Source organism: Nannospalax galili, unplaced genomic scaffold, assembly GCF_000622305.1.
Source record: "Nannospalax galili isolate Female #2095 unplaced genomic scaffold, S.galili_v1.0 scaffold381, whole genome shotgun sequence".
NCBI lineage: Eukaryota > Metazoa > Chordata > Mammalia > Rodentia > Spalacidae > Nannospalax > Nannospalax galili.
In genome coordinates this window covers 139,107-163,033 of record NW_008347312.1, presented here as the reverse complement: position 1 = coordinate 163,033, position 23,927 = coordinate 139,107, and the positions used below count along the sequence as shown (strand labels likewise).

Here is a 23,927-nt window from a genome sequence, read left to right as displayed (position 1 = left end):
TGGTACATGAACCAGTTTCGTGACTTATACATTTTACTAATCTGGAAATACAGATCTAGTGAAAATGTGGCATTCTCACTGAGACATACTTAATAGTGTAAAATACACACTGCATTCCAAAACTGCATTATCCCATGGTCAGACTGACCTGCAATCGAACCTCTCTTAGTAAAGAGAGAACAGCAACAGCCGTACAAATTGAAATGCTGGAAGATTCTTCCCTTCTCAGGAGTGACCAGCTGCTGACCCTTCCAACCCCCCACCATTTTCTGGCTGTGAAAGAAGACTGCAAGCTGCTAGCTAATTCTGGACTCAAATTGCTGGCAAGTGTTTTTATTTGGCATGTGCAAGCTGTTTACAAACTTTGATTTGACTACCACTGACCTCACTGCAGTCCCTGGGGAAGTTATGGCTGTGATGTTCAACTGTCCACTTAAGGAAGTAACACTGGGGGCATGGGCACACAGTTGGGTGACTCTGTGAGGGCATTTCCAGAGAGGACTGTGGGGAAGACACCGGCTCTCAATGTAGACAACACCCCCTAAGGAGTCAGCTGAGCACCAGCACTCCCCTCCTCTGCTTCCTCATCTGCCACATGTAAGCAAGCAGCTCCACGTTTGACCACCATGTCTTACAGGCCATGACAGATTGCACCCTCAAACCATTAGTCAAAATAAACCCTTCCTCCCTTAAACTGCTTTTTGTCAGTTACTTGGTTGTAGGAATGAGAAAGGCAACTAATAGGTTAGAAACTAATTACATCACAAAAAGCAGACAACCTGACACCATGGGCTTCCTGAACACCCTCTGTGATGATGTATTCTTTTTTGTTTTCCTTTTGAGACAAGGTCTTTGCTATGTAACTCAGGAGGACAATGAACTCAAGATCCTCTTGCCTCAGAAGCCAAAGTGCTGGAATTACAGTCATATGTCACCATACCTGGCTACAACATTTGTTTTTTTCTGTTATTGTTTTTTGAGACAGGGTCTTACTATGTAGACCAGGCTGGCCTGGAACTTGGGAGATCCTCCTGCCTCTCCTTCCCAACTATTGCACCACCATGCCTGACTAACATATTCTTTAATTTTTTTTTTTCTTTTTTGAGACAGACTTCTCTGTAGCCACACCTAGCCTGAATTTGCTATATAGGCCAGGCTGACCTCAATCTCACAGAGATCTGCCTGCCTCTGCCTCATGAGTACTGGGATTAAAGGTATGTGCCACTATGCCCAGCTTTTCTATATTTTAATGTATATATATATACATGTTTTTTGTATATACATGTGTCTGCCTGGTGTCAGCAGAATCCTGAAAGAAAGCATTGGATGCCCTTGAACTTAACTTACATATGGTTGTGAGCCACCATGTGGATAGTGGGAACCAAACCTGGGTCTTCTGCAAGACAACCAGTGCTCTTAAACCACTGAGTCATCTCTCCAGCCCAACAACAACATAATTATAAGAATAATTGTACTTGAATTTGACTAAGCTCTTGATTTAACTGGCAATTTAATACCAGTAAACAAAAAACATCACTACAAGAGGATGCAATTAGCAGAGTAGCGTAAATCTCTACTCTGAACTTTACATGCCAAGGGGTCTGTCTTTCATGCAAGAAAAGAAAAAGAAAGAGGGGCAGGTTTCTTAGTCTTCTGTGGGAATGGTGGGTCACACAATGGTAGATTTCTACCCTTTTCTAGGCTTTCTGATCTTATTTCTTGTTGAAGTTTAGATTCTTCTGAAGTCAGATCTGGTCACTCAGCCACCACAGAACCCAAAGCTCATCTCTCTTGTTCCTGGCCCCACAGCAGCATGGCAGGAAAGACCGCATCTGTTTTGCACTTAGGGTGCTGCTATACCCACAGAAACAGTTATTACCAAGGGCATCATTGTCATCGGTGGTGTCACTTGCCAGCCGGAAGAGGGTGGGCCGAAGCTTCTCACACCTTTCATACACAACCTGGGGAAACAGAGCCTGAATCACAAACACACCTGGGCCCCCTAACAAGGTCCCAGGTGCCTCCCCTCAGCAGTCTAGGACTGAACCAGTCTCTTTAGGTTGTACCAGATCTATGACAACAGGTCTGAGGTAGTAGTATTGACAGTATTGGAAGGCTGGGGCTGCAGCTCAGTGGTAGAGCAGGCCCGTGCACGGCACCCCAGGTTCAATCCCCAGTACTTACTGCCACAGAAAAAGAGCAACATTTGGACTAGTCAAGAGTGGTGCTGCTTGCCTATTATCTCATCACTGGGGAGGTGGAGGCAGGAGGATCAGGCGTTCAAGGCCAGTCCAAGCCACCTTAAGACCTGATTCCAGGCTGGAGAGATGGCTCAGCGGTTAATAACACTGGTTGTTCTTGCAGAAGACCCAGGTTTGAATCCCAGCACCCACATGGCAGCTAACAACTGTCTGTAACTCCAGTCCCAGGGGATTCGACAGCCTCTTCTGACCTCCACGGTCACTGCATGACATGGGTACACTTACCTACATGCAGGCAATACACGCATACACATAAAATAAAAATGCATAAATAAATTAAAAAAAAAAAAAAAAGACCTTTTCCAATAGTAACAAAAAGGGGTGAGGGGATGGAAAGATGGCTCAGCGGTTAAGAGCACTGACTGTTCTTGCAAGAAGACCTCGGTTCATATCCCACCATCTATAACTCCAGTTCCAGAGGATCCAACACTCTTTTCTGCCTTTACAGGCACTGCACAGCATAAATGCACTTACTTACATGAGTGCACTTACATGCATACATATAATATGCTCATACACACAAAATAAACGTTTTCTTTTATTTGAAAATTTTTTAAAAAAAGCACTGGAGAAGTAGTTCAGGAGATAAAAGTGCTTGCTACCAGGTCTGGCATTCTGAGCTTGGTTCCCAAACCCACTTTTTGGCAAAAGAGAAACAACTTTTACCAAGTTGTCCTTGGACCCCCTCCACACACCCCCCCACACACTGCACCGTGGCATGTGAGCCCCCCCCAACCAAAATAAATAAATGTTAAAAAAAATTAAAAAGAAAAACAAAACAGACTGGGGCTACATGTATGTAATTGCTTTCAAATTAAAAAATTAAAAAAAAAAAAAAAACATAACAAGCAACAATTCCAGATAGGAGATACCTTCTTTTGAGTTGTCGGCCAGGGTGACCAAAGGGACTCCCAAATTGTAACCCAGCACAGAACTGGGAAAATGAACAGCAGACCCCAATCTTATCTAAAGGAATACTGACAACTGAACTGATTGCTGCTAGATGAGGAACAGCTGACCCTCCTAAAACAAAGACCTCTAGATAGGCTGACTAGATTTAACAGAAGGGCAGGTAATGGTGATTTGCTGGGGGTGCCAACAACACAGCAGACAGTAGCAGGGATATCAGAGTATAAGGGCTCTAACGGAGAGGGAAGCTGTGGGAGGGTGCCATCTGGGAAGTGGGTGTATTGTCAAATAAGATGGTTTGGGATGTTCTGTGTGATATATACACACATATACACATACCAAAAAAAATTTTTTTTTAATGTATTATATTTGAGAAGGAAGCATGGAAATTTAAATCATGCTAATTAGTAGAGGTGATAAACATTACCACTGAAATCTACCCAATGACTTCATAGTCATACACAGGTGCCAAGGATCCAAGTGCAACCGATTATGACTAGTAATAATCGGATACATACAGATTAGAGATACATGTGCCAACATCTCAGTGTTAGTAGCAAAAACAATGAGTCTTTTTGCAAAGAACAATATATTCTAAAATGAAATGGAGATCTTTTTTAAAGGTTAAAAAACTTATTCAATTTTATGTCTCACAGGGCTTATACTGAGTTCAATATTGTATAACTGTATTACCTCAACTGTGAACCTAGAAACTTGCACCCACTTGTGAAAGATGTACTCTTGCTCTGGAGTGTGTTACTGAATATGTTAAATCTGGAGTGAAATGCTTCTTCTAATCATGTAGTTATTAAAAATTAAAAGATATAGAGCCGGGCAGAGATCCGCCTGCCTCTGCCTCCCAAGTGCTGGGATTAAAGGCGTGCACCACCATGCCCAGTGAAATGCAGATCTTTTTTAAAGGTTAAAACCTCAACTTTTTGTCTTATAGGGTTTATACTGAGAACAATATTGTATAACTGTAACAATTCAACTGTAAACCTAAAAAATTTACAGCCAATTTTGAAAAAGATGCATCTTAGCTCAGAAAATTGTTATTGAATATGTCAATGCTGTTGTAATGAAATGCTTCTTTTAAGTATGTCGTTATTAAATAAATAATTAACAAAAAAAAACTTCTAAACTTAAAAAAAAAACACCAAAACCAATCTATTTTTTAATATGTAAAAGGGTAGATGTTAGGTGAAAAATGCATATGTAGTGTTAAAACACATTTTAAATAAAAAATATACATTGCAAAAAAAAATACTTATTTTTATTTTATGTGTTTGTGTGTATTGCCTGCATACAGGTAAGGGCACCCGTGTCATGCAATGCCTGAGGAAGACAGAAGAGGCCGTTGGATCCCCTGGGACTGGAGTTACGGACAGTTGTTAGCTGCCATGTGGGTGCTGGGATTTGAACCTGGGTCTTCTGCAAGAACAGCCAGTGTTCTTAACTACTGAGCCATCTCTTCAGCCCCTCAAATAAAAAAATTTTAAAGACCTTAGCCCAGGAAAGAGCTGTTTCCAGTCACAAAGAGCCAACTCTTCCCCAGGCCATTCTCCCTAACCCTGTTGCCATTGAACAATGGAAGAACTTCCCCTGCTTTGCCACTGTGGCCTAAACATCCTGTCCTAACTGTTCTGATAGCTCAATCCCTTTACAACACTTGCCTGATGTTCCACACAGGTTCCCCCAGAACATTCCCTTCCTTCCCTTCCTTCCTTTCCTTCCCTCAACGTCACTTTCCCCACCCCAGGAAGAAAAGAATGCTCTGGATAGCTCAGCAGCTTCATAGTCCCTCCCTCTGCTGCCTGCAGAACTCCCTTGTCCCTTCTTTGGGAGAGGAACAGTTAGGCTGCTGGGACATCAACACCATGACCTACCTTCCTGAGACCCTGGTACAAGGCCTGCCTGGAGTCCAGCAACGTTAAGTCTTGTGCCCTGGGCCCACAGCAAGGGCACTGTGACCTTCTGCATTCCCTCCACCTCAATAAGGCCTAAGGGAGCCAGGGCACATACATGGCCACATTGAGAGAGAATTGGGTAAGATTCTATCAAGTTCCTGCCAATCTTGTGAACTGGAAGGACAGGCAAACAAAGGAGTTAAGAAAAGGCCACCTCTCCTGTAGAGAAAGCAGGAATAGAGAAGGCTGAGGTGACCTGCAGTGAGGTGAAATCAGAGCTCCAGAGAGAGAGTAAGAGCCACAGGCCAGGGCCACACTGCTACCCAAATGCCAGCTGATGGTGTCCTCTACAGACAACAAATACACTGCATGTACTGAAACTGGGGAGACAGCCCAGTCAGTGGAGTGTTTGCCACAATCATGAGGATGGAGTTAGAGCCCCAGAAACCATGTAAAAAAGCCAGATATGGGGGCTGGAAGGATGGTTCAGCAGCTCAAAGTGCTTACTACTCTTTCAGAGGACCTGAGTTTGGTTCCCTACACCCATGTTGAGCATATCTTAACTGCCTGTTACTCCAGCTGCAGAGGATCTGAGGTCTCCGGCCTCCACTAACATCTACACTCATGTGCACATATCCCCAGAGATACACATGCAAACACGTAATTTTTTAAAAAAATCTTAACAGAGGCCAGGCATGGTGGCACATGCCTTTAATCCCAGCACTGGGAGGCAGAGGCAAGCGGATCTCTGTGAGTTCCAGGCCAGCCTGGTCTGCATAGTGAGTTCCAAGCCAGCTGAGGCTACAAGGAGACCCTGTCTCAAAACACAACCAAGGTGAATAGCACCACAAGAGTAACACCTAAGATTGGCCTCCAGCCCCCACATGCACACATGTGTACCCACACACATAGGAGCATGTTTGTAAAAACACAAATTTTGTGCCTTAAAAGAAGCTATCAGCTGGACGTGGTGGCGCATGCCTTTAGTCCCAGCGCTTCAGAGGCAGAGGCAAGCAGATCTCTGTGAATTCCTGGCCAGTTGGGGCTGCAGGGAGACCCTGTTTCAAAAAGACCAAAAAACAAAAGAACAAAAAAAGAAGCTATCAATGCCAGGAGTAGTAGCTCATGCCTTCAGTTCCAGCACTTGGAAGACACAGAGGCAGTCATATCACTGTGAGCTTGAGGCCAGCCTGATCTACACAGGGAGTTCCAGACCAGTCAAGTCTGCATAGTGAGACCCTGTCTCAAAAAAACCACAACAGCCTGGTATGGTGGCACACGCTGTAGTCCCAGCACTTGGGAGGCAGAGGCTGGCGGATCTCTATGAGTTCAAGGCCAGCCTGGTCTACATAGTGAATTCCAGGACAGCTTGGGCTACAGGGAGACCCTGTCTCAAAAAGACCAAAAAAAACCCCCACAACAACAAAAAATTATCAAGCCAGTGGAAACACAGCCTAGAATGGAAAAAAAAAAAAAAAAAAAAAAGAAAGAAAGAAACTTGTATCTGGAACATATATAGAAAAACTTTGTAACTCAAAAATAAAAACCTAATTCATAGATGGACAAGGGATTTTTGAGCAGCTATTTCTCTATAAAGAGACCCAAAAGGTCACTAAGCACATGAAAGAATGTGAAGCAGGCCATTAGGAAAACGGAAAGCCACAGGAGACAGACATGACATCAAGGACAGTTGTCACAGAGAGACATACGATAGCAAATGTTGACACCATTTTAGAGCTAGAATCCTTGCCAGCTGCTGGTGGGTTGTAAACTGGAACTTTGAAAATAGCCACCATATAAGCCAGTCTTTCCACTCCTAAATGTATACTCAAGAGAATTTAAAACTTAGGTTCAGGGGCTAGAGAGATGGCTCAGCAGTTAAGAGCACTGGCTGTTCTTACAGAAGACCCAGGTTCGAATCACAGCACTCACATGGCAGCTAATAACCAACCAGAACTCCAGTTCTGGGGGATCCAACACCTTCTTCTGTCCTTTGAGGGCACTGTACAACATGGGTACACTTAAACACATGCAGGCATAATACTCATACACTTATAAATTTAAAAAAAAAAGAAAAAAAAAAATCTTGGGGCTGGAGAGATGGCTCAGCAGTTAAGAACACTGACTGACCTTACAGAAGACGGGGGTTTGAATCCCAGCACCCACATGGCAGCTAACAACTGTCCATTACTCCAGTTTCAGGGGATTCGACAGCCTCTTCTGTCCTCCGCAGGCATTGTGGGACACAGGTGCACTTACCTACATGCAGACATAACACTCATACACATAAAATAAAATAATAAATATAAAAAAATCTTAACAGAAGCTGGGCATGGTGGCACATGCCTTTAATCCCAGCACTCAGGAGGTAGAAGCAGGCAGAGTTCAAGGCCAGCCTGGTCTACACAGTGAGCTCCAGGACAACTACATAATGAGTTCCAGGGGCTACAGGGAGACCCTCTCTCAAAAAGATAAAAAAAAAAGTTTAACAGTTTCATTCTATTTATAGAGGAGAAGGTAAATAGTAAACCGTTAGCTAATGGGATGGGGGGGTGGAGGTGAGGGAGTGTCAGGAAAGAAAAGAAGAATGTAAAGGAACACAAGAAATGTGGGATGAGAACCATGGTTACTATCCTGACCACGGTGGCGGCTGTGGGAACACATACATAGAGATCCATCAAGCTGGTAATGAAGCACGGTCTCTGCTAGATGGTTACCTGCAGGGCCTCCTGGTCAGGTGGGGCCTGGCCAGGCCTGCGGTACAAGCTCAACATCTCCTGCAGCACCTTCACGTGGCTTCGCACTTCCTCTACTGCACTGACTCGCTTGGACACCTTCTCGGATTTTTCTTGTTCCTTTGGGGGAAAAGAAGAGGCTGGAAGTAAGGATGATGCCTGGATAACTCTCAAAAAAGATACTGTGAGTTCAGGAAGTCATACCCACTAGGGGTGCTCTCCCAGAATTCCTGGGAAGCACAATGCAGCGTGGGGGCCTGGTGACCTCTTCTATTGTACACCTTGTCTCAGTCCTACTGGAAAAACAAACTCTAGCACCTAGACCCTGTCCACACCAGCATTTTTCACTGGGACAGAATATTCCCAAGTGATTTTTTTGCCTTGGACAAAAGCAGCTGAGAAGCACAAGAGAACTGTGACAGCTGTCCCCATTCAGGGTGAGAAGACCATCCCTTCTTGCAGCCAGTTGCCCACACCTCATACCCTTGAACATATCCATATACATTGTCCATCAGCCCTGTCAAATGCTGGGCGTATAGAACCACGGGAAAGTGCCCACCTCCTTGACCAAATTCTTGATCAGCCGGTTTGCGGCCTGAAGGTCCTCAGGGTGGTTGCTCTTCAGAAGTCTTGTCAGAAGCTAAAGAGTGAAGGAGAGCAGATGAAGCTGTAATTCCCTCTGGCCCAGAGTGGGAGCACAATAGAAGAATTCACATATAAAACAGCCCACACTGTATGCACCTTACCAAAGCATACAGTAACACTGGAATGTAAGTACTGGGGCTTTTAAAAGACTGCTGGGTTTCTCGTGGGATGGGAGATGGAGGATTACATCCCCTAGAGGACATGGCAAAATCTGGAGACATTTCAGATGCCACAAAGGGATGAAGAAAAGGGATTAGTTGTATCTAGTAGGTAGAAGCCAGAGATGTTGAAAGATCCTTCAGAGCACACAGGCTCTGCAGTAGAGAATTACCTAGCTCAAAGGGCCAAGAGTGGGGCTGGGAGTGTTCCTCAGTTATAAGAGCATACACAAAGCCCCGGGTTCCATTCCCAGCAATGCAAAAAATAAATGTAGATGAATAAACGTCAACAGTACTGAAATGGCAGAGAGTGGTGGCACACGCCTTTAAACCCAGCAAGAGGCAGAAGCAGGCAGATCTCTGTGAGTTTGAATGAATGAATGAATGAATGAATGAATCAATCAATCAATCAATCGATCAATCAATCAATCAATCAATCAATAAAAAGAGTACTGAGGATGGCCTGGGCCAAGATGGCACAGACTTTAATGATCCTGTTTCTCACTTAATTCCAAAGCCTAGTGGGATGCCTAGCAAACAAGAATCCCTGAAAGTGAGTTAGAGAGTGTGATGGCTATTCTTCAGTGCCAACCTGACTGTAACTAGAATCACTGAGGAGATACACCTCTGGTTGAGTCTTTGAGGGCATTACCATAAGTTAACTGAGGAGGGGAGGCCCACCCAGAATGTGGGTAGTACCATCCCATGGGCTAGAGTCCCAGGCTGAATAAAAAGGGAACCAGCATTTGTTTCTCTCTGCTTCCTGATGGCAGACCAGCTTCCTCAATGCTCCTGCACCATGACTTCCCCCATAGGATGCACTGTACCCTCACACTGTGATCCAAAATAAATCCTTCTTTCCTTATATTATGTCGGGTTATTTTGCCACAGCAAAGAGAAACATAACTAACACACAGACAGGTCAGGGAGAATCCTTCCACCTTTCTTGGCAGTCATTTTACCATCTCTCCCTTGCTCCCCTATACACTGCAACACAAGGCACCAGTAGGAAAGGACCATGGAGAGATGCAGCTCACACAGTTCATTCTGCCAACACTGACTGGAAAACCACTCAGCATCTAGAACTAAAAAAGGGCATGGAAACTGGCACGCTGGTAATGAAAGCACTTGGGAGTATTAGGTAGAAGACTGGAAGTTCACAGTCTCAGCACATATTAAGTTTGAAGCCAACCCAAGCTGGGTGAGGTGGCACAGGCCCTCAGTCCCAGCACTTGGGGAGGTAGAGGCAGGACCTCTCTGAGCAGACCAGGATCTCTCTATGCAGACCAGGCTGTCCAGGTCTACATAGCAAGTTTCAGGCCAATAAGGCTACATAGTGAGACACAGTCTCAAAAAACAAACAACAAAATCCAAAAAAATAAACAAATAAAACAAACAAATAGGGCTGGAGAGAGGGCTCAGCAACACCCACACAATGGCTAACAAATTCTGTAACTCCAGTTCCAAAGGGATCTGGTGTCCTCTTCTGGCATTCCCAGGCACCAGGCACAACACATGGGGTACATACATGCAGGCAAAACTTTTTGTTTCTTTGCTTTTGGTTTTTTGAGACAGGATCTCCCTGAAGACGCAGCTGGCCTGGAACTTACTATATAAACCAGGCTGACCTAGATCTACAGGTATCTGCTTACCTTGGGACTAAAAGCATTTACCAGCAAACAGAAAAACCAACCTGGGAGTGGTGGTGCAGGCCTGTAACCCCAGCACCTGGGAAGTGGAGACAGGAGGATCAGGAATTCAAAGACAGCCTGGGCTATAAGGAACCTTATCTAAAAATGGAAACAAAACCGAAGGGCGTGGTGGCACACTCCTTTAATCCCAGCTCTTGGGAGGCAGAGGCAGGTGGATCTCTGTGAGTTCAAAGGTCAGCCTGGTCTACATGAGTTCCAGGACAGTTGGGGTTACAGGGAGACCCTGTCTCAGAAAGACCAAAAAAAAAAGGAAACAAAACCATAAACTCCGTAAAACAAAATAAACATAAGGGTAAGGCTGAGAAGGGGCAGAGCCTCCAAAAATGTGTACATGCATGAAGCCCTCCCGATTCTATGCCTACCAAAAAGCACTGAATGACCAACGTCAACAACTCATGTGAAAGGACATCCATGGACCCTAGAGCCTCTAGGATTTAAGTACCTTCTACTTTCCTTAATGATGTGTGAGGACCAAAAACCCTGGGGGTCTCCAGAAGGACAAAGGCAAGATCCATGACATTAAGAGTCCGGTCCTATCTGTCACACCCTCCCTAGTTCCATATGCACTGAACCGGATCCATCAGTCCCACACTCCAAACTCCCTTTGAGTTTTCCTTGAGCCCCCCTTCCCCCCAACAACAGTTATACAGATAAGGTGCAGGACATGACATTATTATGTGGTCCACCCATGGAAACATCCATTCTTTACTCCACCTTCACACACTCGCTTTAGACACCAGAGGACAGTCACAGAGGTCAGGAAGGAGTTACCTTTGACTTTTCCTCATCAGCATCAAAGATGGAGCTCTTTGGCCAGGGAGAAGGTGGGGGTAAGATTTTATCCATTGGTAGCTTAGGATCTTGCTTTATGATCCCTAAAATATGCAATTCATGAAGTTAAAGCATCAGTATTGGAAGGATCCAGAATAAAGTTCACAAACCTGATTCCTAACAACCTGATACCATGTTAAGCAGCTAGTCAGACATTAGCAGACTTGGGTAATCCCTGACAATGGGCCCTGCCCTTCCTAGTTAGCTTTGGACCCTACCTCCCATTTCCCTTGTGCGCACATATGAAGGTGAGAGGACAGCTTGTGGGAGTAGGTTCTTAACTAACTCACATCATCAGGCTTGATGGCAAGCACCTGTTCCCACAGCCGTCTCAATGGCCAATACTGTAAGAAAAACAATCATGGGGGCTAAAGAGTTGGCTCAATGGTTAAGAACACTGGTTGTTTCTACAGAGGACCCAGGTTTGGTTCCCAGCACCCACATAGCAGCTAACAACAACCTATAACTCCAGTTCCAGGGAATCCTGTGGAAACGACTTTTATAAATGGACATAATCTGGACTAATGACTTTTAATTAACCCCAGCAAAACCATGTCACTGTGTCCTGAGTGCTAGGATTACAGCTGGCCACCACACTTGTCCAACTTTTATGTGGGTTCTTGGAATATGAACTCTGGTCTTCATGTTTGCACAGCAAGTACTTTATCCACTGGGCTATCTTCCCAGCCCCTGAGATCTAATTTAAAATACCTTTCCCAGGTGTAGGCCCACATGTGTGCATACCCTAGAAAGCCAGAGGAAGACACTAAATATATTGGTCTATCACTCTCTACCTTCTTTTTTAAATTTCATTTTATTGTTTTTTAGTTAGGTATACGTGTGTGTGTCTGTCTGTGCACATGAGTATAGTGCCCAGAGGCCAGAAGAACCAAATCCTCTGGAGCTGGAGTTACAGGCAGTTGTAAGCCACCTGATATGGGTGCTGGGAACTGAACTCACAACCTCTGTGATCTTAACTGCTCAGTCACTTCTTTAGCCCCAGCTTTATTCTCTTACAACAAAGTCCTAGAGGTCAGGCACAGTGGTATTCACCTTTAATACCAGCACTCAGAAGGCAGACGCAGACAGATCTCTTTGAGACGGAGGCCAGTCTGGTCTACCTAGTGAGTTCCAGGAGAGCTGGGGCTACAGGGAGACTCTGTCTCAAAAGACAAGGTCTTAAGCCAGGTGTGGTGGTACATGCCTTTACTCCCAGTACTGGGAGACAGAGGCAGGTGGATTTCTGTGAGTTCAGGGCCAGTCTGGCCTACAGAGTGAATTCTAGGCCAGCTGGGGTTACAAGGAGACTCTGTCTCAAAAAGACAAAAAAATAAAAAATAAAGACAAGGTCTCTCACTTAACTTGGAGCTAGGCTGGGAGTCAGCAAACCTGCCTCCACCCTCTACAGTACTGCACACATGGCCAAGCCCAGCTTTTTACATGGGCACTAGAGATTCCTCATGCTTGCAAGCCACACACTCTTATCTGACCTACCTCCCCAGTCCCTTTCCCCTCTGCTATCATCTTAGGAATTCAAGGAACTGCCACAAAACCAGAGACATCAGAGCAGACCTGTCCCCAAGGGCTGTACTCTACAGTCTAAGGCAGGTATATAACCTCCAGCCTCTAGAGATGACTATGTGGCCTCTGATATAGCTCCCTGAAAAGACTATGAGTGCATGCAACAAGGGAAAACAGCAGTGCTGAGCCCATTCCTTCTTCTAAAGAGCCTGACATGAAAGGAAGCCAAGGACCAGACAGGACACACAGAAGCAGGAGGGTGTAAACCCCGAACACTGACAAAACCAAGACACCACCAGGCACTTGCACTTTAACAACTTTTCCTGAAGCAACAGATCAACAACCAATTAGCCTGAAATCTAAGAAAAGACAGTGCCAACAAGGAGGAGTGGGAGGCAAGTCTGTAATAACACAGTTACTGGGCATGTCCCAGCATTTGGAGGCAGAGGCAGGAGAATCATCAGTTCAAGGCCAGCTTGAGCTACATATGTATGTATGTATGTATGTATGTATGTGTATATATATTTTTTTATATATATATTTTATTTTTTATTTTATATGTATGAGTGTATTGCCTGCATGTGTGTAAGTGCACCCATGTCACGCAATGCCGCAGGTCAGAAGAGGGTGTCAGATTCCCCTGGAACTGAAGTTAAGGATGGCTCTTGGCTGCCATGTGGGTCTTCTCCAAGAAGTCAGTGCTCTTAACCACCAAGCCATCTCTCCAGTCCCACATATGTGTATTTTTTAAAATGTATTTATTTACTTAAGGGAGGGAAGGGGCACACATGTGCCATGGCTCACATGTGGAGGCGAGGGGACAACTTGTGACAGCTGGTTCTCTCCTTCCACCATGTGTTCCAAAAATGGAACTCAGATTGTGAGGCTTAGTAGCAAGCACCTGTATCCACTGGGCCATTTTGCTGACCCTAGCCTGAGCTATAAAGGAGAAGCTCCAGTGGTAGAATACTGTATCACATGCATGAAACCCTGGGCTCAATCACCAGCACTGCATTAAAAAAAAGTGGTGGCACATGGTAGGTGGAGGCAGGAGGTTCAAGGTTGCACTCAGATACACAGTGCGTTCCAGACCAGGCTGGGCTACATGTGACCCTGCCCTACAAAACAAAACTATGGAAAAAGGGAAATCTGACGTGAATGATGACAGTCAAACCTTGTTTCTTCAGCATTTGATAAGCATCTCGGATTTTGATGTCTTCTGGAAACCAGACTGTCCAACTAAAGAGGATTTCGATGACTCTTCCTTTAACTTTCTCTGTAACCCAGGTCCCCAGGTACTACAAATGAAAAGGAGAATTATAGAGCTATAAGACTTTAACCACCTGGCCAACACTTCCACTAAAGATGTTCCTGGGTCCCAAAGTGAACTGTCCTAGCAGACGGAGAAGACACACCTAGAGGCCAAATTCACTGGCACACAATTGCAGAGCCTGTCTAGCTTTCAAGAAACCAGTCTCCACCACTAAAATTAAAGCTCGCCACACAGGTGAGTAGAGTGCCTTAATGCCTGTAATCCTAGTAGCTGGGAGACCAAGGCAGGAGGATTGCCACAAATTTGAGGCCAGCCTGGGCTACATGGTGAAAGCCTGTCTTAAATAACCAAAATAATGCTAGGCATGATGGCACACACCTTTAGTCCCACCACCCGGGAGGCAGAGACAGGTAATCTTTGAGTTCCAGGCCAGTCAGGGTTAAACAGTGAGACCCAGTCTCCAAAACACAAACAAAACAAAACACACCCCAAAAGCTCGGCATGCCTTTAATCCCAGCAGAGGTAGAGGCAGGCGAGGTCAGCCTGGTCTACAGGGTGAGTTCCAGGCCAGATGGGGCTTCAGGGAGACCCTGTCTCAAAAAACAAAAACAAAAACAAAAACCACATCCAACAAAAACAAACAAAACAAATCCCCAAACCAAAGGGATACAGTGGGAGGGCATACAGTGCCTTTCCCCACACCAAACCCTGGGTCATTTCCATTTGAATCCTTTGTAAAAGGGCAGCAATACATTCTTTCCTGTGTTCTAGAGAGCAAGGGTTATGAAAACCACCAAGTGGTAGTCCAAAGTGCCAAAGCACAGTACCTTGAAGACACCCAAAGCTTGGGATTGGCACTTGAAATGGGTAGGCAAGGCAGGACAGAGCTCTTCATGTGAAGGTATAAGAAGTATTTAAGACCAGGTAGGGTCAGAATTCACCTGAATTGTAGGACACACCAGGTGTCAGAGAACTGTGGCTGGTTCCATGCAAGCAAGAGTCAATCAACACTGGTTGCATGTGAGTAACAACTAAGACAGGTGTCAGGAGGAAAGTTACAGGGACAAGGCAAGAAGCCAAATGAAGTTCAACAGTCACACCTGCCTACCACTCTGTTATCTCTGCCAGGAAACCCAGCGTCCTGCTAGAGCCCCTCACCTCCTATAGGCCAACAGGTCATGCCATTTTCAACGTGAAAATGGAAATGCTACAACTAGAGGTCTGAGGTTAGCCAATGAGCATGGCTGCCCTTCCAGACCTTCGAGAGGAGACAGTTTTGCATGCTAGACTTCTGCTCCTGGCAGAGGGGCAGGCACTGTCTATGTACAGACCTAAGTCTGGTCTGCAGAGTGACAAGTTTGAAGGTGGGACACAGGTGCAGTACAGTGGCAGGCCAAGTCCAGGTACTCACCTTTGGCGACAATACTTTGATCAGCTCATTCAGGAAGCGGAACTTGGCCACTTCACTGTGGAACTTCTCCCCACAGTGGTTCATGCACATCTCTAGCACCTGCAGACACAGGATCCCCACAAGAGAAAGCCAGTGACTCGGGGCTCTCGAGGTTTGTGGGCATCTACTAGTGAAATCACAGCTAACCCTTCCTCAAGTTCTTTCTCAAGATCCCTGATGTTTGCGAAAGAAAACATCTCCAGATCAAGAAAATCTTGTTGGGTTGAGTGTAGCTTAGCTGGTATTCGTGACTAGCATGCTCAAAGCCCTGTGTTCCATTCCCAGCATGGTATAAACTGGGTGTGCACACCTGTAACTGCAGCACTTAAGTGGAGGCAGGAAGATAAGATGTTCAAGACCATCTTCAGTTATATTAAGTTCAAATTCAGCCTGAGTTACAGAGATCCTGTATCAAACAACAAAACCAAAACACAATGTCACCTGTTCAGAAGTGCCATGTCTGCATCCAAAAGTAGCTCAGTGGGGTGTTAAGATAACTCCTGAGCAGATTTTCACCCAAGAACTCATCCCATCATCCCAGCACTCAAAGACAAGCTGGGACTGCACTCGTTACCTGAGTCATTACTGTTTCTCAACATGTCAAATGAACCATTTTTATTTTCAAGACAGAGGCTTCATTACATGGCCCTGGCTGGCTTAGACCTCCCTATGTAGTCCAGGCTAGCCTCAAACTTCTGGCAATCTTCCTGCTTCTGGAAGCTCTAGAATGCTGCAATTACAGGTCTATACCATCAATTACAGGTACAATTACCAACTTTTTAGAGATGGGATCTTGCTATAAAACCCAGGCTGGCTGTTATGTAGCCATTTCCTGAGATAAGACATTCCATTTTGGAGGCCAGTTCTTTAACATGCAGAATGGTAATTAAAAGGGAGGTAAAACAACAGGCTCTTCAAGGGGAGGTGAGACATTTCATCTGACAAAGAAGCCCATTATGTTCAGGAAGGAAACAACTGAAAAGCTTTAAGAAGTTCCTAAAACTGACCAGTTAGCACTACCCTCTTCCCTCTCCAAGCATATTATGTGCCCTAAGGACTGCTGAGAGATTGAGAATAGCAGAGATAAGATGCTCTCCCACCTGCTGAGCAGGTGTGCAGTGAAGTAAACTCCAGGTTTCCATCTTTCATGAGCTTTTCACCCATGCTATGTAGCTTTTAGTGATATAGCTGTCTTTGAGTCATTTCTGCTCCTGTAAGTAACTCTTTACCCATATTAAGTAATTCCAATAAAACTGACTTAAGCTTTTCTGTGTGTGTGTGTGTGTGTGTGTGTGTGTGTGTGTGTGTGTGAAGAGTTTCCATCAACATCTACATATTCAGAGGATTTATATTACAATCTGGACTTCTAGTTTCTTTTGAGAAAGTAAAAATTCTAGCAACATTGAGCCTAAATCCAGGCCAGCACCCATGAACGAGTCCTGCACTGTAGCTCCCTTGTATACACAAAGCACACACTCTCCTGCCCTGTCTTTCATTTGTGTTACTGCTGTCATTTGCCAGTCCTAATCCAAGGGGGCAAATGGAAATAATCCCTTCCTTTGCTTCTCCCAAAGAAAGCTCACCATCTTAGGGAAACATATCTGAAATGGGCACTGAGGCCCTGAACTCCCTCCAGCCTGCTGTCAAGGTCTGGAAAGGAGAACCTGTCTGATGCCCTCAGTGCTCTTTCTAGAGTTGAGATTGGAAAGCACAGGCTGTGGAGCCAGCCAAACTCACCGTCAAGGCATAAAGAGCTTCCTTCTCTTGTGGAGACTGAATCTTGTGGGCCAGTAGCCAGGGTGCATGTGTTGGGCTAAGGGGGGAAAAAAAAAAGACCTAGCAGTCTAGCAGAGTACTGTTGCCCAAGCTACCTCTCTTCCAGGATGCTGTCCCAAGGCAGAGGAGGAATGTACCTGGCAGAGCTCAGGCACAAGCCCCTGAAGGATGGACACCTCCACCTCTGCCATACCTGAGGTCAGCTTCTGCCCTAGCCTTCCCTTGGTCACCCACAGAGCTGCCCACCGATCCTGTGACAACTACTTAGTGAACACTAGAGCAGGAAGAGGGATACCCTTTGGGCACACTCAGAAACAGCTGACCATTTAGCACCATGTAGCTCTAACATCTGGACGAATGACTACTGTTTACTTCTTATTCAGGGATTTGGGAAATAAATTCAATAAAATCATACTCTGGGGTGGAGATGTGGCTCATTGGTAGAATACATGCTTAGCAGGAGGCCCTGAGTCCAATCCCCACCACTGCAAATAAAATAAAGCCTTGCCCTTTTTCTGCTTTCTCCTATATAAGACTTCATTTAAATTATGACAAATACATTAATGTTTCAATCATTACAAAACCTACCTCAGTTTGTTTCATAACAAAATTTTTAAAACTCTTAGTAAAAGAAAAAAAGCAATAGTTGTAAAACAATTATTGTTTTTAATCCATAACCAATTCGCTTAGACTGTGGAAGGAAAAAAGAATAAAAGAGCTCCCAACTGCAGCTCCTCAGAACCAAGGGTCTGAGTTCAGCCTAGGCGCCCTCAGAGTCAAGTGCGTCAGAGAATGACCTTACCCATTGGGGTCCGTGTTCACCTGCTCACAGAAATTCTGGACGGCTGACCAATCCTGCTCTGACATGCTTGGGTCTGTGGCTTTGTCTGTAAGGAAACCAGCAATAAAGTTAAACAAAGAGTAACAAAAGAAATTTATGCCTTCCACACAAACTTGGAAACCCAGGGCTGTGAAGTCACAGCTCTAGGGGTCAGTCAGATCAGCGGACAGATAGCCGAAAAGGGCAGGGTCCATGTATGTGTTGTTCACTACAGTCAAGAACCATATGGAGGAGACAGTATGTCCTTACTGAAGATACACTGGATGCATGAGTGAGAAAATTAACTCACAAGTGACGGCCCTGTTTACAGGGCAAAGATTGGTCTGTGTGTGGCTTTACGAGCAGGTCAGGAACCCCCAGCTAGCCCTGCAATGTAGTAGGCATGGGCTAGCATCTGGGAGGCTGTCAGTTTCTTAGCTACATGACAGAAAGACAACAGCCTTCCATATTAGACTGTCTTGGTCCCCACCTGCCCTACGACATCCTTGACTGAGCTGTCTACCTTGTCCTGGCCTGCGTCTCAGAGTAGGAGAGGAGAGGCTGATTCTGAGTTGAATCTTGGTATTATTCCTTTTGCCTAGAGGTCCTCTCCTTTCCTCTCAAAAGCCCACTTTCAAGACTCATCAAAGGGCCAGTGAGAAGGCTCAGCAAGTAAGTAAAGGCACTAGCCCCCAAGTCTGACGACTTCAGTTTAATCCAATGGTAGAATAAACAAACTGACTCCAGCAAGTTGTCCTCTGACCTCTACACGTGTACTAAGGTGTGCATCCGTGTACAAACACACACAAATAAAATGTAATAATAAAAAAAGACTCGGGGCTGGAGAGATGGCTCAACGGTTAAGAGCACTGACTGCTTGCAGAGGAACTGGGTTCAATTCCCAGCACCCACATGGCAGCTACAAACTGTCCTTAACTCCAGTTAAGGAGTTAAGGAATCTGAAGCCCTCTTCTGACCTCCATGGCACTGCACAACACGGGTGTGCACTCACATACATACAGCCAATACACTCATACACATAAAATAAAAATAATAAATAAAATATTTTTTAAAAAACTCATTAGAATTGTCTCCAGAAACATACCCCCCACCACCACGGCTCCAGCAGCAAATCCCCTCCCTTAGAATTAGTCAGTGTCCCATCAGCAACTCAAATAACTGTTTCCTAATGAAGTCACATTCACATCATGTGGAAGTCATGTAAGAGTCAAAGGGCTTATCTATGGACTCCATTCTAAATACAGAAAGAATGTGACTGTCAGCTCCCTCACCCCAATCCTATCTGCCAATCAGATCATAATTCAAACACCCTTCCATAAAGACTTCCTTGAGGGATGGGGATGTAACTAAGGGATACAGTCCTTGCCTAGTGTACGTGAGGCCCTGGTTCCAACTCTCGTATCATAAAAATAAAATTAAAAGAAAAAGAGACTTCCCTGATCTTTTTGTCTCGCACCACACAAAACAGATGCTCCACATGTGGTTTCCTTTTTTAACAGAGTCCCGATATTTTGCCTGGGCTGGTCTCCAACTCCCCAGGTGTAGGTACACACTATGCCTGACTATAACACTGGCATTTTAATGCTCCCCTATCATCACTTCATGGTGGGAATATCTAGTTCTATCCTAATTTATCACAGGCATCAATTAATGTCCTTGAACTCTCTGAACCTCAGCTTCAATGATAAAATAAGGAACAGAGTATCTTCCTCATGGGACTGTCATATGACTTGAGTAGCCAGTGTTGCATGTTTAAAGTGCCAGCACAGAAGTAATCACAAAAGCATAGCTTACACTTTTATTTTAATGGTCTCTGCCTTTTCCTGTAAACATTGTACATATGCCTTATTGTACCTAACAGGAATATATGACAGAAGCCACATATTCCTACAGAGCTTAGCACAATGCCTTCCACACAGGTGCAAAACTTAGATGCTCCCTGAATTCCCATAAGGGTACATGTCAATAACCCTACACTTCAAAATTTCTAAGTGAAAGGTGGGTGTAGTGGTGTACACCTTTAATCCTAGCACTTGGATCTCAGTGAGACTGAGGCCAGCCTGGTCTACATAGTGAGTTCCAGGCCAGTTGGAGCTGCAGAAAGATCCTGTCTAGTGGGGTGTGGTAGCCCACACCTTTAGTCCCTGAGGGGGTCTCCCCCTCTCTTCGCGGGTCGTTGGCCACCGGTCCACGAGGGCAGGGGGAGCAGAAGCGACGAATGGGGTCAGGACGGCCAGTGAGCACTGACGGAAGAAAGCCCTTCCGGGGAGGCTGGTCCCAGGCACAGTGAAACAGCTCCAGACACAGTGAAACAGCTCCGTTTATTCAGTGGGAGAACTAGAGAAATTATAGTGTGGAGGCAGTAGCCAAAGCCTCAGCTGATAGGTGCTCATAGTATGCTTTATTTACATGTGGCAGTGGGCTCCTATCACATAAGAAACACCTTGGGGTAGTTTTACTCCAGGTAACTATGCCAAAGGTCATGTTCCAAATAAGGTCAGGCATCCGTGCTTGGTGGCACTTTCCAGGTAAGCCAGGAAGAGAGCAGGAGGCCCCCTGCTGAAAAGGGGCTATCCGGACATGGAGAACTACAACCCTAACAGCAGGGTTTCCCAACAAGTCCCAAGCAAGAACTTGGGAGGCAGAGGCAGGTGGATCTCTGGTCTTCATGATGAGTGCCAGGACAGCTGGGTCTACAGGGAGACCCTGTAGGTAGGTAGGTAGGTAGGTAGGTAGGAAGGAAGGAAGGAAGGAAGGAAGGAAGGAAGGAAGGAAGGAAGGGTCCTGTCTCAAAAAAAATAAAACAAAAAGAATTTTACAAGTTGGGGCTAGCGAGAAGGCTCAGCAGATAAGGATGACTGCTGCCAAACATCCCTGAGCCCACCAGGTGCAGGGAGAAAATTAACCCCAGCACACACTTGTGCATGTTTCTCTCTCTCTCTCTCTCTCTCTCTCTCTCTCTCTCTCACACACACACACACACACACACACACAAAATGTAATAAAAATTTTTTAATGTAAAGCAAATTATTTTAGGTAAGGACCATCCCTATTCAAATCAGTGATTCTCAGACTCAGTATCTTAATCATCTAAGAGTGATTTGCCATTTAAGCTTCAGTTTCAAGGTACAACAAGGTCAATGTTGACACTGCAAAGGAATTCAGACCTGGAGGCAGAGGAGTAGGTAGAGTAGGTAGAGACTGCAGAATTCAGAATTCAGCCTTCCCCATTCTTCCCTGCAAAGGGGGCCAGGCAAATAAAGGAAACATAACCTCAACAGACACCCATTTTTTCAAAGTTAGAAATCTCTGAGGTTTCTAACAAGACAAAGTACTAAAGGTTCTTCAAGATGTAGGATAGTTTCTTTTCTATCTGCTAAAAAGTAGAGGTGGACTTGCTTAAGGTTTACTATGGTCCCCAAATAAGTAATAGTAGTGGCTGTCACTTTTTTTAAAAAAAAAGGTCTCCCTGTAGCCCCAGCTGGCCTGGAACTCACTATGTAGACCCAGCTAGCCTTAATCTCATAGAGAGCTGCCTGCCTCTGCCTCCCTAAATGCTGGGATTAAAGGTGTATACCACACCCGGCAATTTTTTCTTTATCTATTTGCCTTTTGAGCAGGGTACTATGCCAGATGTCCTCAGGACAGCTGGCATCAGTGTTATCGTGTCACCCCTCACCAGCTGAGAAAATGGGCCCAGGCACAAAGCAAAAAATGGTAGAAACAAATATTTGGTCCCAGCTCAGCCTTGGCTCCAAGTCCTTGGGTTGAGGTTTTTGTTTGTTTATTTTTGAAACAAGGTCTCCCTGTAACCCTAGTTGGCCTGGAACTTGCTAGGTAGACCAGGCTGGCCTTGGTCTTAGAGATCTACCTGTTTCTGACTCCCATTGCTGGGATTAAAAACATGCACCACCAAGACTAGCCCTGGGGTTTGGATCCCTGACAAAGGTAGAGCAAGAGGAATTTGATTTTCTTTCCAGAAGTTACACACGCCCTCAAGGCAGGAAGGTGAGTCTTAACTCTACCTGCTTCAGCACTAGAACATCACTGGCAGACACCCACTGAATGAAAAGGTCCTGTTGGGCTGTGCAGAGCTGGGCAGCTGGGCTCAGGAGGTGGCTATTTCAGTTCTGAAATACCCAACACATAATCCCAGCCTGCCCAAGCTATTTCAGAGGTCTCAAGCAACTAAAGAGAAAATGATCCCAGAGGACACAGCAACTGGGTCTGACAAAACTAACAGCAGCTGCCCACATCTGACACAAATCTGACCCAAGGTGGAGCTAGGGGGCCAGAAGGGCCCAGTTAGCAAAGGATTCCTTCTTTGTTCTGTGACTTACACAGTCCTCAGGGCACTGAGAATGGCCATCCAGTCTCAAAGGTGGTTTACTGAGGATGGCTTGGAACAGAAAAAGGGATTCTAAGAGATAACACTATTGTCATACATCTGCTTAATAACAACTGCTCCTGTGATTGGCTGCAAGCCTGTTCCTGTTCTGTTCTGGGCCAGAGGTATTAAGAAAGCAGCTGAGACTCCAGCGGTGAGTGAAATGGCTCATCCTGGCATGACTGAGAAGCCAAATCATCTTAACTAGCTACCAAGCAACCGCGAGGGTCATGACTCTGACAATAGCAACAGTGTGTGCTGGCAAGTGGAGCCTGCAGCCTGAGTAGTCACCTTGGGAGCCCAACTAAACCTTCCAGCAGTGCATACTGCATAAGGAAATCTTTTCCGAGAGCTATAACCAAGGACCCTACAGCCCGAAGGAATGTTGTCAAGCCTGAGGAGAGTGAGCTCAGCTCTGGAGAAGCTAATAACAAATAGGCTGCAATCCAAAGACTCGGGGGAGGAATAAAAGGAGCTGGAAGGGAGCAGGGATGCATCACCTGGAAGCAGGTTCAGGCAGAAGGAAGAACGGGATCCACTTTACTCTCAATGTTCACTGTACTACTGCCTCCCTGGCAGCATTACCAGAGCTAGAACCCACATTCTGAGACCAAAGGGAGCAAAATGTCCTTAAAAACAGCTAGCCTGGGGGGCTAGAGAGATGGCTCAGCAGTTAAGAACTTACTGCTCTTCCAGAGGACCTGGGTTCAATTCCCAGCACTCACATGGCAGTTGACAACCATTCATGGCTCCAGTTCCAGGGGCTCCAATTCCTTCTTCTGGCCTCTACAGGGCATTGCACATATGGCATACATACATGTAGACAAAACACTCAGACACATAAAAAACTAAAAATAGGCTGGGTGTGGTGGCCCACAACTTTAATCCCAGCAGAGACAGGTGGATCTCTTGTGAGTTCAAGGCCGGTCTGGTCTACATAGTGAGTCAGCTGGGGTTACAGAGAGACCCTGTCTCAAAAAATAAAAATAGATAAGATAAAACAGATAAAGACATACTAGGGAGGAAAGTTTTTTCACTACTTCTGATATTCACAAATATAGCAAATTAATCTTTAAAGGAACCCTCAAAGCCAAGAGCTGTGACTAACACCTGCTCTACGAGCCCTTGGGAGGTGGAGGATCAAAAGTTCAAGGCAGCTTTAGCTAAGGGCAAATTGAAGATCAGCCTGGGTTACATGAGATTTGTCTTCCAAAGGATCTGGGTTCGGTTTTTGGCACCCACATGTCAACTAACTCTTCTGGCATCCAAGGTCACTGATCCCACTGGTGCACTAACATACATATAAGCAGAACACTCACATGCACAAAATAAAAATAAACAAATCAAGCCAGGCGTGGTGGCGCACACCTTTAATCCCAGCACTTGGGAGGCAGAGGCAGGCAGATCTCTGTGAGTTCAAGGCCAGACTGTTGTTCTACATGTTCCAGGACAGCTGGGGCTACAGAGACCCTGTCCCAAAAAGACCAAAAAAAAAAAAAAAAAAAAAAAATTTTTTTTTTA

General features: G+C 45.3%; 1 protein-coding gene across 2 annotated transcripts in view; it reads right to left on the bottom strand.

Annotated features, from left to right (window-relative positions):
• Positions 1-23,927, bottom strand: part of Gga2 (golgi associated, gamma adaptin ear containing, ARF binding protein 2) — a 40,547-nt gene that overhangs the window by 12,120 nt on the left and 4,500 nt on the right. Inside the window, exons 2-9 of one of the 2 annotated variants that reach the window (XM_008843816.3) lie at positions 17,981-18,065; positions 17,140-17,215; positions 15,364-15,462; positions 13,854-13,977; positions 11,099-11,202; positions 8,372-8,452; positions 7,795-7,932; positions 1,880-1,961 (exon numbers count right to left, since the gene is read on the bottom strand). In XM_008843816.3, coding sequence (XP_008842038.2) covers positions 1,880-1,961; positions 7,795-7,932; positions 8,372-8,452; positions 11,099-11,202; positions 13,854-13,977; positions 15,364-15,462; positions 17,140-17,215; positions 17,981-18,065 — 789 coding nt within the window. The remainder of the gene's footprint in view (positions 1-1,879; positions 1,962-7,794; positions 7,933-8,371; positions 8,453-11,098; positions 11,203-13,853; positions 13,978-15,363; positions 15,463-17,139; positions 17,216-17,980; positions 18,066-23,927) is intronic. The other variant, XM_029568688.1, reaches the window with a different exon arrangement.